This window comes from Nicotiana attenuata, unplaced genomic scaffold (assembly GCF_001879085.1).
Source record: "Nicotiana attenuata strain UT unplaced genomic scaffold, NIATTr2, whole genome shotgun sequence".
NCBI lineage: Eukaryota > Viridiplantae > Streptophyta > Magnoliopsida > Solanales > Solanaceae > Nicotiana > Nicotiana attenuata.
Genome location: NW_017670478.1, coordinates 574,986 through 592,828, shown reverse-complemented (window position 1 = coordinate 592,828; position 17,843 = coordinate 574,986). Strand labels below are relative to the sequence as shown.

The following is a 17,843-nucleotide window of genomic DNA, read 5'->3' as shown; positions in this document are numbered from 1 at the left end:
TACGTTTTTTACACAAGGAAATGAGAAAATTGACAACAATTGATTAGAAAAGAGCTGAGCAAAATTAATTTATTAAATGCTTACGGCCTAAAGTCAGACCTCTCTATAACATCATCCATGTATAACAACATTTCACTATAAAAATCAAATTTTTTACGGAACTAATTTTCATATTATGTTGTAAAATATGTTCTCTATAACAGCACTTTGTTATAACATCCAAAAATATTCGGAACAAACAAGGATGCTATAGAGATGTTTGACTGTATAAAGAACTGAGCAAAATTAATTTATTAAATGCTTACCATCCATATAGGTCTTCTGTAACCACTTGATATTCGAATTTCACTAGTTCGACTACTTTGGAATCATATCGGATAGGCTCACAAAAAAAAGGTAAGCTACTTCTTACTATGAAATTCCCAGTTTTTTCAAGAAGGTAACTCGAAATCTTTGATTAAAAGTTAAGAAATCCCAACATCTATGTCGTCTCTGTAATTTTCCAAAGAACAATGGAGTATTGAATAAACTAAGCTACTGTATTATCCATATCTATAGTATAAAAAGAAAAAGGAAAACAACCCTCTTTTCTTTAATAATTCCAATATTCCAACTTCTGCCAAACAATGACTTCCTATAAGGTAAATAGTTTCACTTTTCACAATTACTAGAGCTGTCAATATGGGTGGGGCCGGGCTAGCCCAGCCCAGCCCACGTGGGCTTTAGCAATTGACGGGCTGGGCTGGGCTAGCCCACCATTTTTATGGGCCTTATAATGATTATCCCACCCCAGCCCTATGAGGGCTACGGGCCCCCACGGGCCGGCCCATCATTTTTTAAAATATAATTTTATATTTTTTCTTTAAGTTCTAAACTAAAAAAAGATAAATATTTGAAAGTTAAAAAAAAATCTTATTGGAAAAATTTCACAAAACTTAATAAATTTCTATACGGTTCTAATATATCATAATAAACACTAAAAAAGTAAAAGACAAGACTATATTTCATTCACTAAAAGTCAAAACTCAAAATAAACTATTCACGAGAACGCCCATGACGCTTATGGGATATCTAACACATCATCTTTATCAAACACATTTGAATCCGCTTGTAAGAAGGTTGTCTTAACATCTTCACTTTCTCCTACATCTACAATTCGTATGCAATATTAATTAGTTAAATATTAAGAATAATTAAATTTTTAAAACTAATTAACGTTTTAAGAGCTTGATCTTTTAATATGATGAGCTTAATAAGCTTTAAGCTTGGGATACTCTTCTTGTTATTTTAAATATGTATTTTAATTAAGCCCACGGCCCGGCCCAGCCCAACCTCAGTCAAGCCTCACGGGCCACGGGCCGGGCTTAAAAGCCTCGTTTTTAAATGGGCTCCAAAAACTCTAGCCCAGCCCTGCTAAATCACGGGATGGGCTGGGCTGGCCCAACGGGCCAAGCCCATATTGACGGCTCTAATAATTACTACTCCCTCCGTTGCAATTTATGTGAACCTGTTTTATAGGCACATAATATAAGAAAAAATGAAGACTTTTTGAATTTGTGGTCCTAAACAAGTCAAAAAGGGTCAAGAGTATTTATATGGTTATAAAAGCTTCTCATTACGGGTAGAATTGAAAATTTAAGCTAAATTATTTCTAAATTTAGAAAGAAATTATTCTCTTTGGAACGGAAAAGGAAATAGGTTCACGTAAACTTGGAACGGAGGGTAAGACCCATGCATTTCACGCGCTAGAGATGAGAGTATTTAATTCGCTCTTTCTTACAATTATGAACCTACCATTCCATGTCATCTACAAAACTACTTATGTAAGTGAAGAAAAAACACAGAGGCCTTCAGATCCAATCCCATGTCTTCCAATAATCTCGCTTCCGATTCTTCCTCTTTAAACTCGCCTCAGTCCGCCGTGTCATCACAAAATTCTCACTCCTTCCATTGGCACTACGCCGAGTTCGACGATAACGATTTCCAAATCCGCGGCCGTACACTCTTCTTCGTCGTCGTCCTCTTTGCTATCATTCTTATAGCTACTCTTCTTTTCCTTTACGCTCGCTGGGTCTGCAAATTCCGTTCTCCCTCAAGCGCGGAAGCTGCTCGTTCTGCTCACGCGCCATCGGTTCCTCCACCACCACAAGGTCTTGACCCGGCTTTTATTGACAATTTGCCGATTATATTACACAGAAGTTCGGAGTGTAGAGGTAATACCGCCGCGGAAGTTGAGTGTTGTATTTGCTTGGGAATTTTTCAAGATGGTGATAAGGTAAAAGTTTTGCCTAGTTGTCAACATTGTTATCATTCGGAGTGTGTTGATAAATGGCTTAGAAATCAATCGAGTTGCCCTCTGTGTCGTGCCTCTCTCCAATTTGACTCAGCTGTTTGACTCGGCCGTGTCAGTATTTGTGCTCCAGAAGCTTCGTTTTACGTTGTTCTTTTTTGAGTTTAATTTTTATCTCTAGCAACTTTATTATTTTCTTTCAGTAATTAGATTAACACGGCTTTATTTTCTTGTTGATTAAAGATTGATCGTAATATAAACTGTAAGTAGTAGAAATTACCATCTTTTTTCCTTCTAGTGGATTTGCAATGGAGGGAGGAAACTATACTCCGATATTAGATTTGATAGATTTTCTGACGTGAATTCGAATGAAAACTTTTACAGTAATTTCCGCTACAGGCCAAGCATGTCTTATCCATTTCCTTAGGTAAGGATTTCTTTTTTCTGCACCATTTAAGTCTTAATAAGAGTAGTAAATGGTGTTTTTCTTTTTTAGTGGTACTCTGTTTTTGTTTCATCAATTTTTAATTTTTACAGATAAACCATATGATCTCAGAGGTAACGTGAAGTAATCTGCAGAAGATTGCTCGTATCTCTAGGTATTTGAAAATTGATTAGATAATATAAACTATATTGTATAACTCGCTTAAATTATAAGTGTAAGTCAAGCTTTGACGAAGACAAGTTTATTTAATTGTGGTACAAGAAATGCTACTACTATAGAAATGACTGACTTGGAAGAATACACTTTTATTTCATTATTGAGAAATTGCTACATAGTGTAGCTTACCTTGGTAATACGATTAGAAACTTCGATGAATAATGAATTTGTTCTTTATTTTCTTAATTTAAATATCAAACTTTAATTTTATCTATGACCGAATTTGAACTTAATGCGTCTAAGAAAATTAAATCAAAGCCGTGAGGCGACTGATTAGAAGAATGCTTATCAAATTTTGTTGAGAAAGCCCAATGTTTGATTCATAGAATGTTTTGCTTTTTCTTTGATCAGCCAAATGGCCAAAAGTATAACTACTACTAGTATACTAAAATAGCAAATGCATCCTTAACTTTAATTTAGGCTAATTTTTATGATTAAGGTTCATATTTTGTGTAAAGATTTCAGTAAGTAGTTAGTACACAAGAGCCGAAAGAGTAGCCATTTATATAGTTTTGTGATAAAAAGGTTTGGCATAATTAAGTTCGAATCCAAGTGTCTCCTAGTACTTAAGTATAGTACTAATATTGTCTTCTTTTTTTTGAGCAAAATACTAATATTGTCCCTATTATGTCCGGGTGCATCTTTATTATATCAACTCAAATGCATATTCCCGAGTTAGAAAGACGGATATTGAGAAAAAACTGAAAATTTTGGCACTAAAAACATTAGAGCGGATATTGATTGTTGATGATATTATATGGAAAAGGTTGCACGCAGTGTCTCCTAAGGATTGCTGATCCGGTTAGTTCTCGCATCCTCTCTAATTTAATTTGAAAGTGCATAAAAAATAGTAAAATATGCTGGGAATTTATTAGTAGTTGTATCACGGATTAGATTTTAGATCTCCATTTCTTTAATATAAAAAGAAAGAAAAACAAATGACTTGTAAAAATTAAAAACTGTGAACTGATTGAATAAAAGAGGTATAACTCAATAACCATTCAAAAGGTTAGGTTTTGCTTTATTTGTTGCAGATTTACTTATGAGAAGAATGTCAGATTTATATTATTATTATTATTATTATTATTATTATTATTATTATTATTATTATTATTATTATTATTATTATTATTATCATTTGTCTCTACCAGACCAACTCCAATTACTCTCCACAGTTGTCCTCTGATCAATGTAGGTTGTCCTTTTCTTTTTCTTTTTTTTTTTTTCGGTTTTCGGATTGGTAGACAGAGGTAGGAATTTTTCAAGTTTGGGCTTAACTTGTTACCTCAGATCTATAAAAGACTGTAGATATTACCAGAAAACAATTCTAGCACACAAGAGTAGGGAAAAGCTTTAAAGCAGTGGCAGTAAATTTAGTAGCTCAGAAAAGGAATGAGAAGGGTGACTGGGTAATGAATAAAAGTGTAGTTTGAAATTCAATTAATGCAAATATATCTTCTTCTAGATATTTAATATAATTATACCGACCTCATTTCTAGATCTTATACAAATTATAGAAAGCTACATGCTTCTCCCACAAAAAAACAATAGGCACTAGATATATTTTTTTCTAGTTGACAATACCGCAATTTGTTCGTGCCCAACTGAAATCATGTATAGTAGCTGTTCCTTAATCATACGTCCCCTTTCGAGCTCTTGGTATGATTAAATCATAAAAATTTCGGTAAAGAATATTTTCCCTTTTAATGGGCCAAGAATTTGAATTAGTTAGGCTCTTATGCGGGTAAAATGTATAAAAGAAAGATTTTTAAGGTTTTGGGGCATAAGTGTGAGAATGAAGGTAGCAGACAAGGACGGGTCTGAGTTTTAATAGAGATGGCCAGTACTTGCTGTCGTGTAGGGAGGAGGGGAGGAATGGAAATTATTCACCTCAGGCATTAAAGGACAAAAAGAGTGGGGTGGGTGTCTGCTTCAACCCCATCAGCTGTCATTATTCTCTTCTTTTGCTGACTCCTAAATCCAAATATCTGACTTGGAAAGATGCCTCTTAAATTGACTTCCAAACTCTGAGAAAAGTGTAAGGAAAAAACAACATTAGAAAAACTTCGCCCACCGTGGGGTTCGAACCCACGACAACAAGGTTAAGAGCCTTGCGCTCTACCAACTGAGCTAGACGGGCAACTTGTCGTGTAAATGATTTCTCCGTTAATCTCACAGGGTTCTTAAGAGCATTTTCTTGAGGAGACGGGGTACCTCACTTTTACTATCTACACTTGAAATCGTACTCTGTATTGAATAGTTAACTGATGTATCATGACAATTTACTTCCGCGTTCAAAGTACAAGAGTGAAAACATCTAATTTTGTATAAATTCAAGTTAGACTTTCAAGTGTTTCGAAAAAGAATATACATATTTAAAGTTTACATGAATAGTACTACTATAAGCACACTCATAATTAATAGTGAATAATTTAATATATTTGGTGCAAGGCCTAACCTTCTTTCCAATCTTTTAAACTAATGTGAAAATAAGCTTAAAACCCCAACAAATAAAGACCAAAAAAGTGATCTGCATGCGTATCCGCTTTGCATTGTATCTTGAACACAGTTTTGGTTTCTACTTTCAAGCTCCAGCCATGAGAAACAAACTAAAAATGGCCCTTTACACGAGTCATTTTTTGATCAATGGCTTGATGCTTTTGTCTAGGCTTAGGTAACATGCTAAAGTAGATTCTTGTCCCCATTCGTGAGAATCTAACAATATTTTTCAAAAGCAGCTCGATGCTTCCTTGCTAAACGGTTTTTGTTAATTTCTGCCCGTCTCCACTTACTTTATTGACTGAGAATGTGTCACAAGTCATAACCATTAACCAAGATCTTATCTTTATTTGGATGGCATGTGAATCTTATCTATCTGTACTGTGAACTTATCTTATAAGCGTTACGAGACACTTGGGCCTGAGCCTAACACTAGATATGTCAATAATTATTCGAAAATCGATTATATCAAACTGAATTGAACTTACTAAATCAATTATTAATAAGTTTATAACTGTATTGAATAATTAGGATGAATTTTAAATTCTATAAAGAAAATTCAAAATATTATCAAACCGAATCGAATTTTAAACTATAAAGCAACAATTTTTTTTTTGTCTTGTACCCTCGGGTGAATTTAGATTGAAACCGCAATAAGTAACAAACTATCCGTATTAGTTTTGATCACAATCTTCGATAGCAGTCATCAAAGTACTTTTCTGATTCTGACCTTTTTTTCCCATTTATTATCTTTGTAATATTTGAGTCAAATATCAAGTTTATATATATTTTTAAATAATCTTTGTCATACTACATGTTATCTTTTCATATTTTTTGTTTTTTCAACTGCAAAATTTTTGTTAGCATCTAAGTAGTTGTTCTATGATAAATTAGTATTAGGTAAAAGTGTGTTCAACAATGGTGGACTATCTTAAAAATCTAATTTTCACAATCCAAATAAATTTGGTTTGTTGAACTAATGTTTAAGTCACAATTACTGATTCGAAAATTAGGTTACATCAGCCATAGGGCGCATCAAAGAGACCAAGTGGCCTCGACTGTTGCAATCTGACCCTGCCCAAAGAGATCCTATTTTTATGTGTAAGTACCACGGTTATCAAACCGAAGATTGCCGACAGTTAAGAGAAGAAGTTACTCGATTGTTCAACAATAGGCACCTTCGAGAATTCCTAAGCGAGCAAGCTAAGAACTATTTCAGAAAGAGGGACACCAACAAACAAGTCGAACAAGAGGATCCTCAACACGTAACCAACATGATCATTGGGGGAGTCGATGTCCCCCAAGGGCCGATGATAAAATCTTATAATATCTGTACTTATTAATAAATCTCGGGTTAAGCGTGTGTTGATTAGTCCAGGTAGCTCGGCCAACATCATCAGATCAAGGGTCGTAGAGCAACTAGATTACAGGATCAAATTATACCAGCGGTCTGAGTATTGAATGGATTTAACATGGCGTGCAAGACCACGAAAGGTGAGATAACCTTACCGGTAAACACTGCTGGGACCACTCAAGAAATAAAGTTCTATGTGATCGAAGAGGACATGAGGTACAATGCTTTGTTCGAAAGGTCAACATGAGGGCGGTGCCTTCAACCTTACACTAGGCGTTGAAATTTCTAACACCAGGAGGAGTCAAAATGGTCTACAGAGAATAGCCAGTCGTAAGAGAAATGTTTGATGTCGATGAAGTGATCCCGGTGCCCGTGATTTCAAAGGGCACGTAATCGACCAAAAAATAGGTAACTAAATAGCAGTCCATGATACCAGCCTCAGCCGGGCCAGAAGAACAGAAGAAGCACGGAGCGGATGATGAGGAAGACTACAGTGTCCCGAGATCATTCATAGCACTCGATGACACCGACGCTACCAAATCAACAATCGAGGAGTTGGAGCAAGTTATATTGATCGAGCACCTACCGGATCGAAAGGTATACCTGGACACGGGGTTAACCCTCGATCTCAGGAAAAAGCTTATTGATTTTCTTAAAGCTAATATCGATTGTTTTTCCTGGCCCCACCTAGACATGACAGGGACCCCACCGAAGGTAACCACTCACAGGTTGAGTTTGGATCCGAAGTTTCATCCGGTTAAACAGAAGAGTAAGGCTACAGTCCGGGATCGAAAATGCATTTATCAAGAACGAGGTATCCAAACTTCTGAAAATAGGTTCCATCCGAAAAATTAAATACCAGGATTGTTTAGCTAACGTAGTGTTAGTACCTAAAAAAGGAAATAATTTGAGGATGTGTGTAGATTATAAGGATCTAAACAAGGCATGTCCGAAGGATTCTTTCTCTTTGCCTAACATCGATCGAATGATCGACGCGACGGCTGGACACGAGATACTCAATTTTCTCGACGCCTACTCTAGATACAACCAAATCCGGATGGACCCTGACGATCAAGAAAATACTTTTTTCATAACCAAGTTCGGCACCTATTGCTATAACGTAATGTCTTTCGGATTAAAGAACGTCGGTGCCACATACCAACGCCTAGTAAACCGGACGTTCGAAGAAAAAATAGGAAAAACAATAGATGTTTATATTGACAATATGCTAATCAAGTCCCTACGAGCAGAGGACCATTTGAGACATTTGCATGAAACCTTTGACATATTAAGAAAGTACAACATGAAGCTAAACCCGGAGAAGTCTGCGTCTGGAGTCGGCTCGGGCAAGTTTTTCAGATTCATGGTATCTAATCGGGGAGTGGAGATCAACCCCGACAAAATAAAGGCCATAGAGGACATCACCGTAGTAGACAATGTTAAGGCAGTTCAAGACTGACCAGGCTGATAGCCACGTTAGACCGGTTTAGCTCGCCATCATAGGATAAGAGTCATCGGTTCTTCTCACTATTGAAAAAGAAGAACAATTTTTCTTGGACTCCGGAATGCCAGCAAGCTTTGGAAGAACTAAAGCGATACCTAGCGAGCCCCCATTTGTTGCACACTCCGAAGGTAGATGAACAACTGTACCTCTACTTGGCGGTTTCCGAGGTGGCAGCAAGTGGTATCCTAGTCCGGGAGGAAGAAGGTAAACAATTTCCCATTGATTATGTTAGTAGAACCCTAGGCGATGCTGAAACAAGGTATCCTCACCTAGAAAAATTAGCACTCACCTTACTGCGCGCTTCTAGAAAACTAAAACTGAACTTTTAATTCCACCCATGTGTCGTAACCTTTTACCCGCTAAGAATATCATGTATAAGCCCGAGCTCTCAGGCCGCTGGACAAATGGGCCGTAGAGATTAGAGGGTACAATATCGAGTACAGACCCCGGACTACCATAAAATCTTAAGTTTTGGCAGACTTTGTGGCCGACTTTGCGTCAGCCTTGATACCCGAGAATGAAATGGAATTATTGCTCACCTCGGGGACTAGCTCGGGGATCTGGACCCTATTCACGAACGGTGCCTCCAACACGAAATAGTCCGGACTCGGTATCATTTTAAAACCACATGCGGTGTAACGTAATTAGATAGTCCATTAGAACCATGAAATTGACTAACAATGAAGCCAAGTATGAAGCTATGATTGTAGGTCTAGAACTGGCTAAGAGCCTCGGGACGAAGTGATTGAAGCCAATTGTGACTCCCTCCTCATAGTAAATTAAGTAAACTGAACTTTTGAAGTAAAAGAGGAACAGATGTGGAGGTACTTAGACAAATTGCAAGTGAACCTACACCAATTCAAGGAATGGACTCTGCAGCACGTACCTTGAGATCAAAATAGTGAGGCCGATGCACTGGCTAACTTGGGACTGTCTATCGACTCCGATGAATTTGACTCGGGGGAAGTGGTATAGGTGATTAACTCGGTGGTAGAAGTAGGTCTGCCGAAGTAAACTCGACAAGTTTGACTTGGGATTGGAGAAACAAATACATAGACTACCTGAAGTCAAGAAAATTGTTGTTGGATCCCAAGGAATCAAAAGCCCTGCGCACCAAAGCCGCCAGGTTCAGCTTAGTCGAAGAGAAATTGTTTAGAAGATCCTTCTTCGGCCCACTGGATAGGTTCTTAGGTCCGGGAGAGACCGAATACACAATGAGAGAGGTCCACGAGGGCACTTGCAGAACCACTCGGGGGCAGAATCCCTGGTTCGGAAGCTAATAAGAGCCGGTTACTACTAGAATGAAATGGAGAAGGATGCGAAGGACTTCATACGGAAATGCAATGAGTGTCAAAGTCATAACCCGATGATTCATCCTTATTTCGAAGGTCGGCCTTAAATCGGAGTTGTTGATCATTTGCACAGAACCAACAGTATTTGAGACCTCACATGTTCGGCCTCAAATACTGGGGGTCCTTATATCTAGGTTACGATCTTTAGAAGGTGCAATCACTTGATATTAAAATCCAAGGCTTGGTAGTTAGGATTCATTGTAAGGGTCTAACGGTCAAACAAATCATACACTGGTAGCCCACTCTAGCCACGACACAAGGCTTATGCGCCTCCGGTCATGTACTTTACATACAAAATAATGAAAGAAACCTTTTCTTTCTTTATACCTTATTACTATGCATTTCTCTTTGTCGATACTTCACAACAGATCCTAAATACTAAAGCTCACGGGCTACCTCGATTCAGGGACTGTCGTCCGATGACAAAATTGATGGCCCGGGCTATCGAATCCCGGAGGCACCGAGCCTATTAAGATAGGCCCGAACACGAATGGCTACGGTCACCCTAAAATGGCTCGAAGACGTCCAAAGTTCGTACTTAGAAAGTAAGGCCTTTACGTATAATTAAAACCTATTGGTTACCCTCGACAAAATATCGTTGTATATGACTAAAACGCTTAAGTGTCTTAAAGGACTTTGATTTTATTGAAATTTTGAAGCCAAGAGAAATTCGGAGTTACCATCGAAACCGAACCCCATTCGGGCTTCCAGAGGACAGACGCTCCATATTACGTTTGATTCTATGCTAAGGCATTAGGGACAATACACAAATAAAATATTGCAAATAGATGTTGAAACACGGTGTTGCCAAAGGGAAAATTATATATATATATATATATATATTTCAAAAAGTATTTATAAAGGCACAATAAAACGGCCTCAAAATAAACAAGAAAGGAAATGTACAAAAGGAAACAAAAAAGAGCTAAGGCATCTCCACCTGATCTTCACTGGAGCTCGACTCAACACCGGAACCTTTGAAACCTTCGAACCCTTCGGGACCTTCGGGCTCATAAAGTTTTGCCTCACTTCTTCAATCTCGGCCGATAGGTCGAATCCTCGGGCGTGAACCTCCTCGAGGGTCTCCCTCCAGGAAAATCGCTTTACATGCTCGGTCTTCATTCTTAAACGAGCCTTGGCTATCTCTACATCAATTTTATATTGGGCCAGCATTTCCTCGACTTCAAAGAAATCAATCGAGGTTGCCCCCAATTTGGACTTCAGCGCAGTATATTCCCAGCCAAGGGCATCCCGTTTCGAGGCGGCTAAATCCAGTTGTGCCCAGAGTTCGTCATTTAGCCGAGACCACTTGTCGGCTTTGTCCTTTGCCACCCAGAGCTGGTCTTTGACCGATGCTAACTCCTCTTTTTTAGCCTCTTTTTCTGAAGCTAGCAGGTCCATCCTGCTCCTCAGTGCCTGGGTCGTAGCTTTGACCTCGTTCATCTCGACCCGAAGCTGGTCAATCAAGTTTGTCTTCTCTTGGACCTGTGAGGTTGCGTCGTTAGTCGCTATGCATAACCTCTCATTTTAACCTTAAAAATTCTTACCTTCTCGACTAGTTCGGCATGCTCCCATTTCACGGACAAGGCCTCCTTTTGTTCCTTTTCCAGCTTGGCTCAGAGAATTGGGAGTTCTTTGAGGGCTTTGTCTTTTTGTTCACTGAGAACCCTATACATGTCCTTCTGCCGGACTTGCTCTTTGAGCTCGAACTCGAGCTCACTGACTTCCGTTTAAGAACAAAGGAGTCTTTTATGGTGGAGCACCGAAGCCTGATAAACAAAATGATAAGATCGTAAGAGCATGCTGAAACTAAGCAAAGTTCACAAAGGGCACAAGGAATAGACAACTTACCTTGTTCAGTGCCTGTTGTTCCTCATTGAAGAGGCTCTATGTGCCTACTTCTTTCACCTTCGCCTGGTCCTCCTCGATCACCAGGCAACGAAGATAGCTAGTCACACCCATCGGAGTGGACAGCACCCGGGCGTCTGCCAGGATAGTAAGCACGATCGTTCTTTTACGGTCGGGATCCACACTCGGAGCGGGGAACCACTGTCACAACCCAAACCGATGGGCCGCGACGAGTGCTCGAGTCCTACCTGTCGAACACCCTTAAACATGCGACTAAGATATAAACATGAATAATATCTGCTGAATTACGAGAGTAACATGCACGACAAAAACCTGTCCAAAAGACATATATACATATACGTGCGGATTACAATGGGCGATCCGACAAGGTCGCGATAGACAACTATATACTCAAAATTGAAAGCCGACAAGGCCACATACTATCCAACTGTACACATTTATCTAAAAACCTCTAATAGAAATATAACTGTATAAAGACGGGACTGAGCCACGTCCTACCCATATATATATATACAAGCATATTGTACCAAAATCAAAAGCAGCCCGGATCAAGTGGAGCACGCCAACTCTCGCTGATCAAGGATCCTAAGAAGGGGGACCATCGACTTGCCTACCTGCACCTGCGAGCATGAAACGCAGGCCCCGGAAAATAGGGCGTCAATACGAAAAATATACTGAGCATGTAAGGCATGAAAATCAGTACGTAAAATACATAGATGAAACATGGATTAAAGAAATTCATCTGTAAATTTGAATAACTTTGTAAATTCTGAAACATTTATAGTATCATGCACGTTCGTATAAATGTCGTGTCATGCATAGGTATAGGTGTACATAATATCATCAAGCCTCTGAGGGCATCCCATCATATCGTCTCGGCCACTGTGGGCAACATCATCAACATATACCAATTGATCAGGTTGTGGTGCGTATATAACGCTGTAACCTTTTCCCATATCCCATATACATATATATACATGTAAATACGCGTATATAACGCCATATGGTCATGGGTCAATGTACATGTATAAATGCATGGAATGCATAAGAAATATGTTAATAAGATTTTCTCGGAATGCCATAAAAAATCAATATACACTTCGGATAAACTTTATCAAATATTTATTTTTCTGAGACCCATGAACAGAAGATATAATAATTCATATGGGGAATCAACAATATAGACACCCCTAGTATTTCTATGAATAGAGTCATTTATGAAAGTTGCGTATGTTGCTCGTTTTATTTATATTATTTGGATCATGCCAAAAAGAAAGAAGTGATAGCCTTAACATACCTGGTTTCCAATTGATGCAATTGGTATATCTCCAGCTATGATATCTTGCTAATACGTTATACGAATTTCAGTACGAGGTTTTGTTTGGCTAGTGGGAGTATGAGGCTTGTCTTTCTTGAAAACCCACATCTTATGAACTCCATTGATGAAGGAATACCTTTGATTTACAGCCACATCATAAGGCTTTTGAATTTGGAAGTTGCTTTGACTAAGAGTTATTGGAGTGAAACCATTAGTAGGATCAGCTTTGCAAAAACAGATGGTTTTGGATTAAAATTAGTTGGAGAAGAGTGAATAATAGCAAAGGGGGATGAAGAGAAGAGATCAAAGCCACGTTTTTTTTTATGAAATACACAATAGATTTTGGGGTAGATGTCTTGACACAAATTTATTAGGTTGCCTCCTATCAAAATGACTAAAGGAGTCAGTTTCCTTAGGTGGTGGCCAACTGCCACGTTTTTGGAGGGGTGGGGTGAGAATTATTAATCTTTATCCACTTATTAGGTAATTAGGCAATGTCCCGTTATCCGGTAATTAACCAATTACTCGCATAATTAAAAATTATCTCAAATTACCTGAAAATGCTTTTCATTTTTAATATGCTTTGTACCTCATACAATCACAGTCATATGGTACCTTGTATGGTACTAGTACATAAATGTCGGATATTATCGCCCGACCCGTACTTTATCCCAAATCGGCAACCTTCAACGAAACTCGTTTTCTTTAATTCGTGTATCCTTTATCCTTCATGACACTTACTTATCGCTTGTTATAAATAGCATAAATACGTTAACCTCAAGATAATCTCATCCCCGAGTCTACGTCTATTAACTGAAGACGAAACTGTAACGTACAAAAACGTGAGATGTAACATCCTTCCCCCCTTAGAAACATTCGTCCTCGAATGTTTAACTCTCCGGTATCTATATAACCTTGGCAGAGTCGCCTTTGTAACAATACTACTACCAACTTTTCCTATAGAAACTCAATAATTCAATGCCACATAGGACCACAATCATCAATAACGACAATGACCTCACACGACCAACGACAATAACTGACACAAGAATCCATACACGTACCTTAAGGTTATGACGTCTCAGTCGGACCCTTCTCTGGAGGAGGAAATAAGTAGGGATATCTAGACTTCATGTCTTCTTCGGCCTCCCAAGTCATTTCTTCCACATTGTTGTTTCTCCAAAGTACTTTCACCGAAGCTACGTCTTTAGTTCTCAATCTCTGAACCTGTCTGTCTAGTATAGCAATTGGAGTTTCTTCATATGATAGCTGCTCTGTGACCTGAACATCGTCAACTGACACGATTCTGGAAGGATCTCCGATACATTTACGGAGCACTGGATGTACAAACTCCAAGTCCGAAGGCAAGTCTAACTCATATGATACCTGGCCTACCTTGCGTATGATCCTATATGGTCCAATGTACCAAGGGCTAAGTTTTCCCTTTTTTCCGAACCTCATAACGCATTTCATCGGCGATACCTTTAGGAATACCCAATCGTCAGCCTGAAATTCTAAGTCTCGCCGTCGATTATCCGCATAAGACTTCTGACAGCTTTGAGCTGCTAATAGCCTTTCCTGTATAAGCTTAATTTTCTCGATTGCTTGTTATACCAATTCTGGTCCTACTAACGTAGTTTCCCCAACATCGAACCACCCTATAGGCGATCTACACTTTCGTCCATAAAGAGCTTCATATGGAGCCATCTGAATACTGGAATGGTAGTTATTATTATATGCGAACTCAATAAGCGGCAGATGATCATCCCAGCTACCTTTGAAGTCTATCACACAAGCTCGTAACATATCCTCCAGTGTCTGAATAGTACGCTCAGCCTGTCCGTCTGTCTCGGGATAAAATGTTGTACTAAGACTTACTTGAGTCCCTAATCCTTTTTGGAAGGACTTCCAGAAGTTTGCTGTAAATTGAGCTCTTCTATCCGAGATAATAGATACAGGTACACCATGCAGTCGTGCTATCTCCTTAATATAAAGCCTTGCATAATCCTTTGAGGATATGTAGTTTTAACGGGCAGAAAATGGGCTGACTTTGTAAGCCTATCAACAATCACCCATATCGAATCGAACTTACGCTGGGTACGAGGTAAGCCTATGATGAAATCCGTATTGATTACTTCCCATTTCCAAGTCGGAATCTCCATAGCCTGCAATAATCCACCGGGTTTCTGATGCTCAATCTTAACTTGCAGACAGTTTGGACACTGAGCAACAAACTCCGCTATATCCTTTTCATTCCGTCCCACCAATATACTTCCCTAATATCATGATACATCTTTGTCGCTCCTAGATGGATATAATACGAGAATAGTGAGTTTCCCCCATAACCTGCCGACGCAGCCTGCAACATTAGGGACACATAATCGTCCTCGATATCTGAGGACTCCATCTTCTGTAATCTCAAATGGTGTCTTCTCTTTCTGAGAGGTGGTATTCCTATAATGAACTAACACAGGATCCTCGTACTGGCGTTCCTTCACTTCAGTTACTAACGAGGATGTTGCTGTATCCTGAATAGTAATTCCAATATCACCTGAGTCTAGTAACCGAACTCCAAGACTAGCTAGCTGATGAATCTCATGGGCTATTCCCCTCTTCTCTGGCTGTAAATATGACAGGCTACCCATCGATGTACGGCTGAGGGCATAGCCTACCACGTTCGCCTTCCCCGGATGATATAAAATATCAACATCATAGTCTTTAGGTATCTCCAACCATCTTCTTTGACGTAAATTCAATTCCTTTTGCCTGAATATATACTGGAGGCTCTTATGATCCGTATAAATATCAACATGAATGCCATACAAGTAGTGCCTCCACATCTTTAGTGCATGAATCACTGCGGCTAATTCTAAATCGTGGGTCGGGTAATTCTTCTCGTGCTTTCTTACTTGTCTAGAAGCATAAGCTACAACCTTACCATGTTGCATCAACACACAACCCAATCCAACACCTGAAGCGTCACAATAGATAACATAACCATCGGTCCCTTCTGGGAGCCTTAGACCGGTGCTGAGGTTAATTTGTCCTTCAATGCCTGGAAACTCCGTTCGCAAGCATCAGTCCATTGAAACTTTGCTCCCTTCTGAGTCAACTTTGTTAAAGGTGTTGAAAGGGAAGAAAATCCCTCCACAAATCTCCTGTAATTACCTGCCAAACCGAGAAAGCTGCGAACCTCCGTCGATGTCGTGGGTCTAGGACAAGTCTTTACTGCCTCAATCTTTTGTGTATCAACCCAGATACCTTCACTCGAAATGATATACCCAAGGAAAGCTACAAAGTTCAACCAGAATTCACATTTAGAGAACTTTGCGTACAATTTTCTTTTTTGTAAAACTCTTAGCACAGTACGCAAATGATCTGCATGCTCAGCCTCTTAACGAGAATACACCAATATATCATCGATAAATACAATTACAAACAGATCTAAGAAGGGCCTGAACACACGATTCATCAAATCCATGAATACTGCTAGGGCATTGGTCAAACCGAACGACATAACACGAAACTTAAAGTGCCCGTATCTGGTCCTGAATGCTGTCTTCGGAATATCTCCCTCCTTAACCCTTACCTGATGGTACCCAGAAATCAAGTCTATCTTCAAAAAACACTTGGCACCTTGCAACTGATCAAATAAATCATCAATCCTCGGAAGTGGGTACTTATTCTTGATTGTCACCTTATTCAACTGTCTATAATCAATACACATCTGTAAGGAACCATCTTTCTTCCGTACAAATAACACAGGCGCTCCCCACGGTGATGTACTAGGTCTGATAAAGCCTTTTTCAAGCAAGTCCTTTAATTGTTCCTTCAACTCTTTCAACTCTGCGGGGGCCATTCTATAAGGAGGAATATATATTGGATGAGTATCTGGTAGTAGGTCAATAGCAAACGCAATTTCTCGCTCTGGCAGAAGACCCAGAAGTTCATCAAGAAAACATCGGGAAACTTATTAACCATAGGGATGGACTGAATGGTTGGTGACTCTACTTCCATATCCTGAACCCAAACTAAGAGATAAATACAACCCTTTCTAATCATCTTCCTTGCCTTGAGATAGGAAATAAATCTACCTCTCGGCGACGCCGTATTACCTTTCCACTCCAAAATAGGCTCCCCTGGAAATTGAAATCGGGCTATCTTTAATCTACAATCAACGTTGGCATGACAAGAAGCCAACCAATCCATACCCATGATAACATCAAATTCTACCATATCTAACTTGATTAGGTCCGCTAAGGTAGGTCGACTATGAACTACTATTATACAACCCCTATATACTCGTTTAGCTATCACAAAGTCCCCAACAGGTGTAGACACCTCAAAAGGTTTAACCAATTCAGGTTTTATCCCAAACTTACTAGCAACCAACGGAGTAACGTATGATAAGGTGGAACCTGGGTCAATCAATGCATATACATCATACGAGGAGACTGATAATATACCTGTAACAACATCAGGCGATGACTCCTGATCCTGTCGTCCTGCCAACGCATAAATGCGGTTCTGAGGACTGCTCAAGCTATATGCTCCATCTCTACCTCTACCACGACTTATCGGTGCTTGTGGACCTTGCCTAGGGGGGCGTACTGATGATGACGAACCAGCTACAAATCACGCTGGCTGAGCTATGCTTGCATCACCTCTCGTCGGACAATCCCTCATAACGTGGTCCGGATAACCACATGTATAACAAACACCTAATCCCATATAGCACTGCCCGGTATGCTGCTTACCATATTGAGCACATCGTGGCAAGGGCGGCCTCATCTGACTTGACATACCCCTATATTTGAGAACCTGAGGCCCTGAAATTCTAACCAAGCCCTGTATATGTGGAACTATCAAATCTATTACCGCTAAACAGAGGGGGTGTGCTAGCCGATGGCTGGGCTGGATATCTCATGTACTTTTGTCTCTAACCACCTCAAAACTCACCAGAAGGACCTGAAGACCTTGCTCTCTTATTCTGGGC

The 17,843-nt window shown here is 39.4% G+C and overlaps 1 protein-coding gene and 1 non-coding gene across 2 annotated transcripts; one reads left to right on the top strand and one right to left on the bottom strand.

Annotated features, from left to right (window-relative positions):
- Positions 1 to 1,783: 1,783 nt before the first annotated feature.
- LOC109240015 (RING-H2 finger protein ATL66-like) lies at positions 1,784 to 2,633 on the top strand. The gene has a single exon (XM_019406636.1). It carries the CDS (start codon positions 1,865 to 1,867, stop codon positions 2,393 to 2,395), a length of 531 nt encoding a protein of 176 aa, XP_019262181.1. The 5' UTR covers positions 1,784 to 1,864; the 3' UTR covers positions 2,396 to 2,633.
- Positions 2,634 to 5,018: 2,385 nt separating this feature from the next.
- On the bottom strand, positions 5,019 to 5,091 carry TRNAK-CUU. The gene has a single exon. It is a non-coding gene; the product is annotated as a tRNA-Lys (tRNA).
- Positions 5,092 to 17,843: the final 12,752 nt, after the last annotated feature.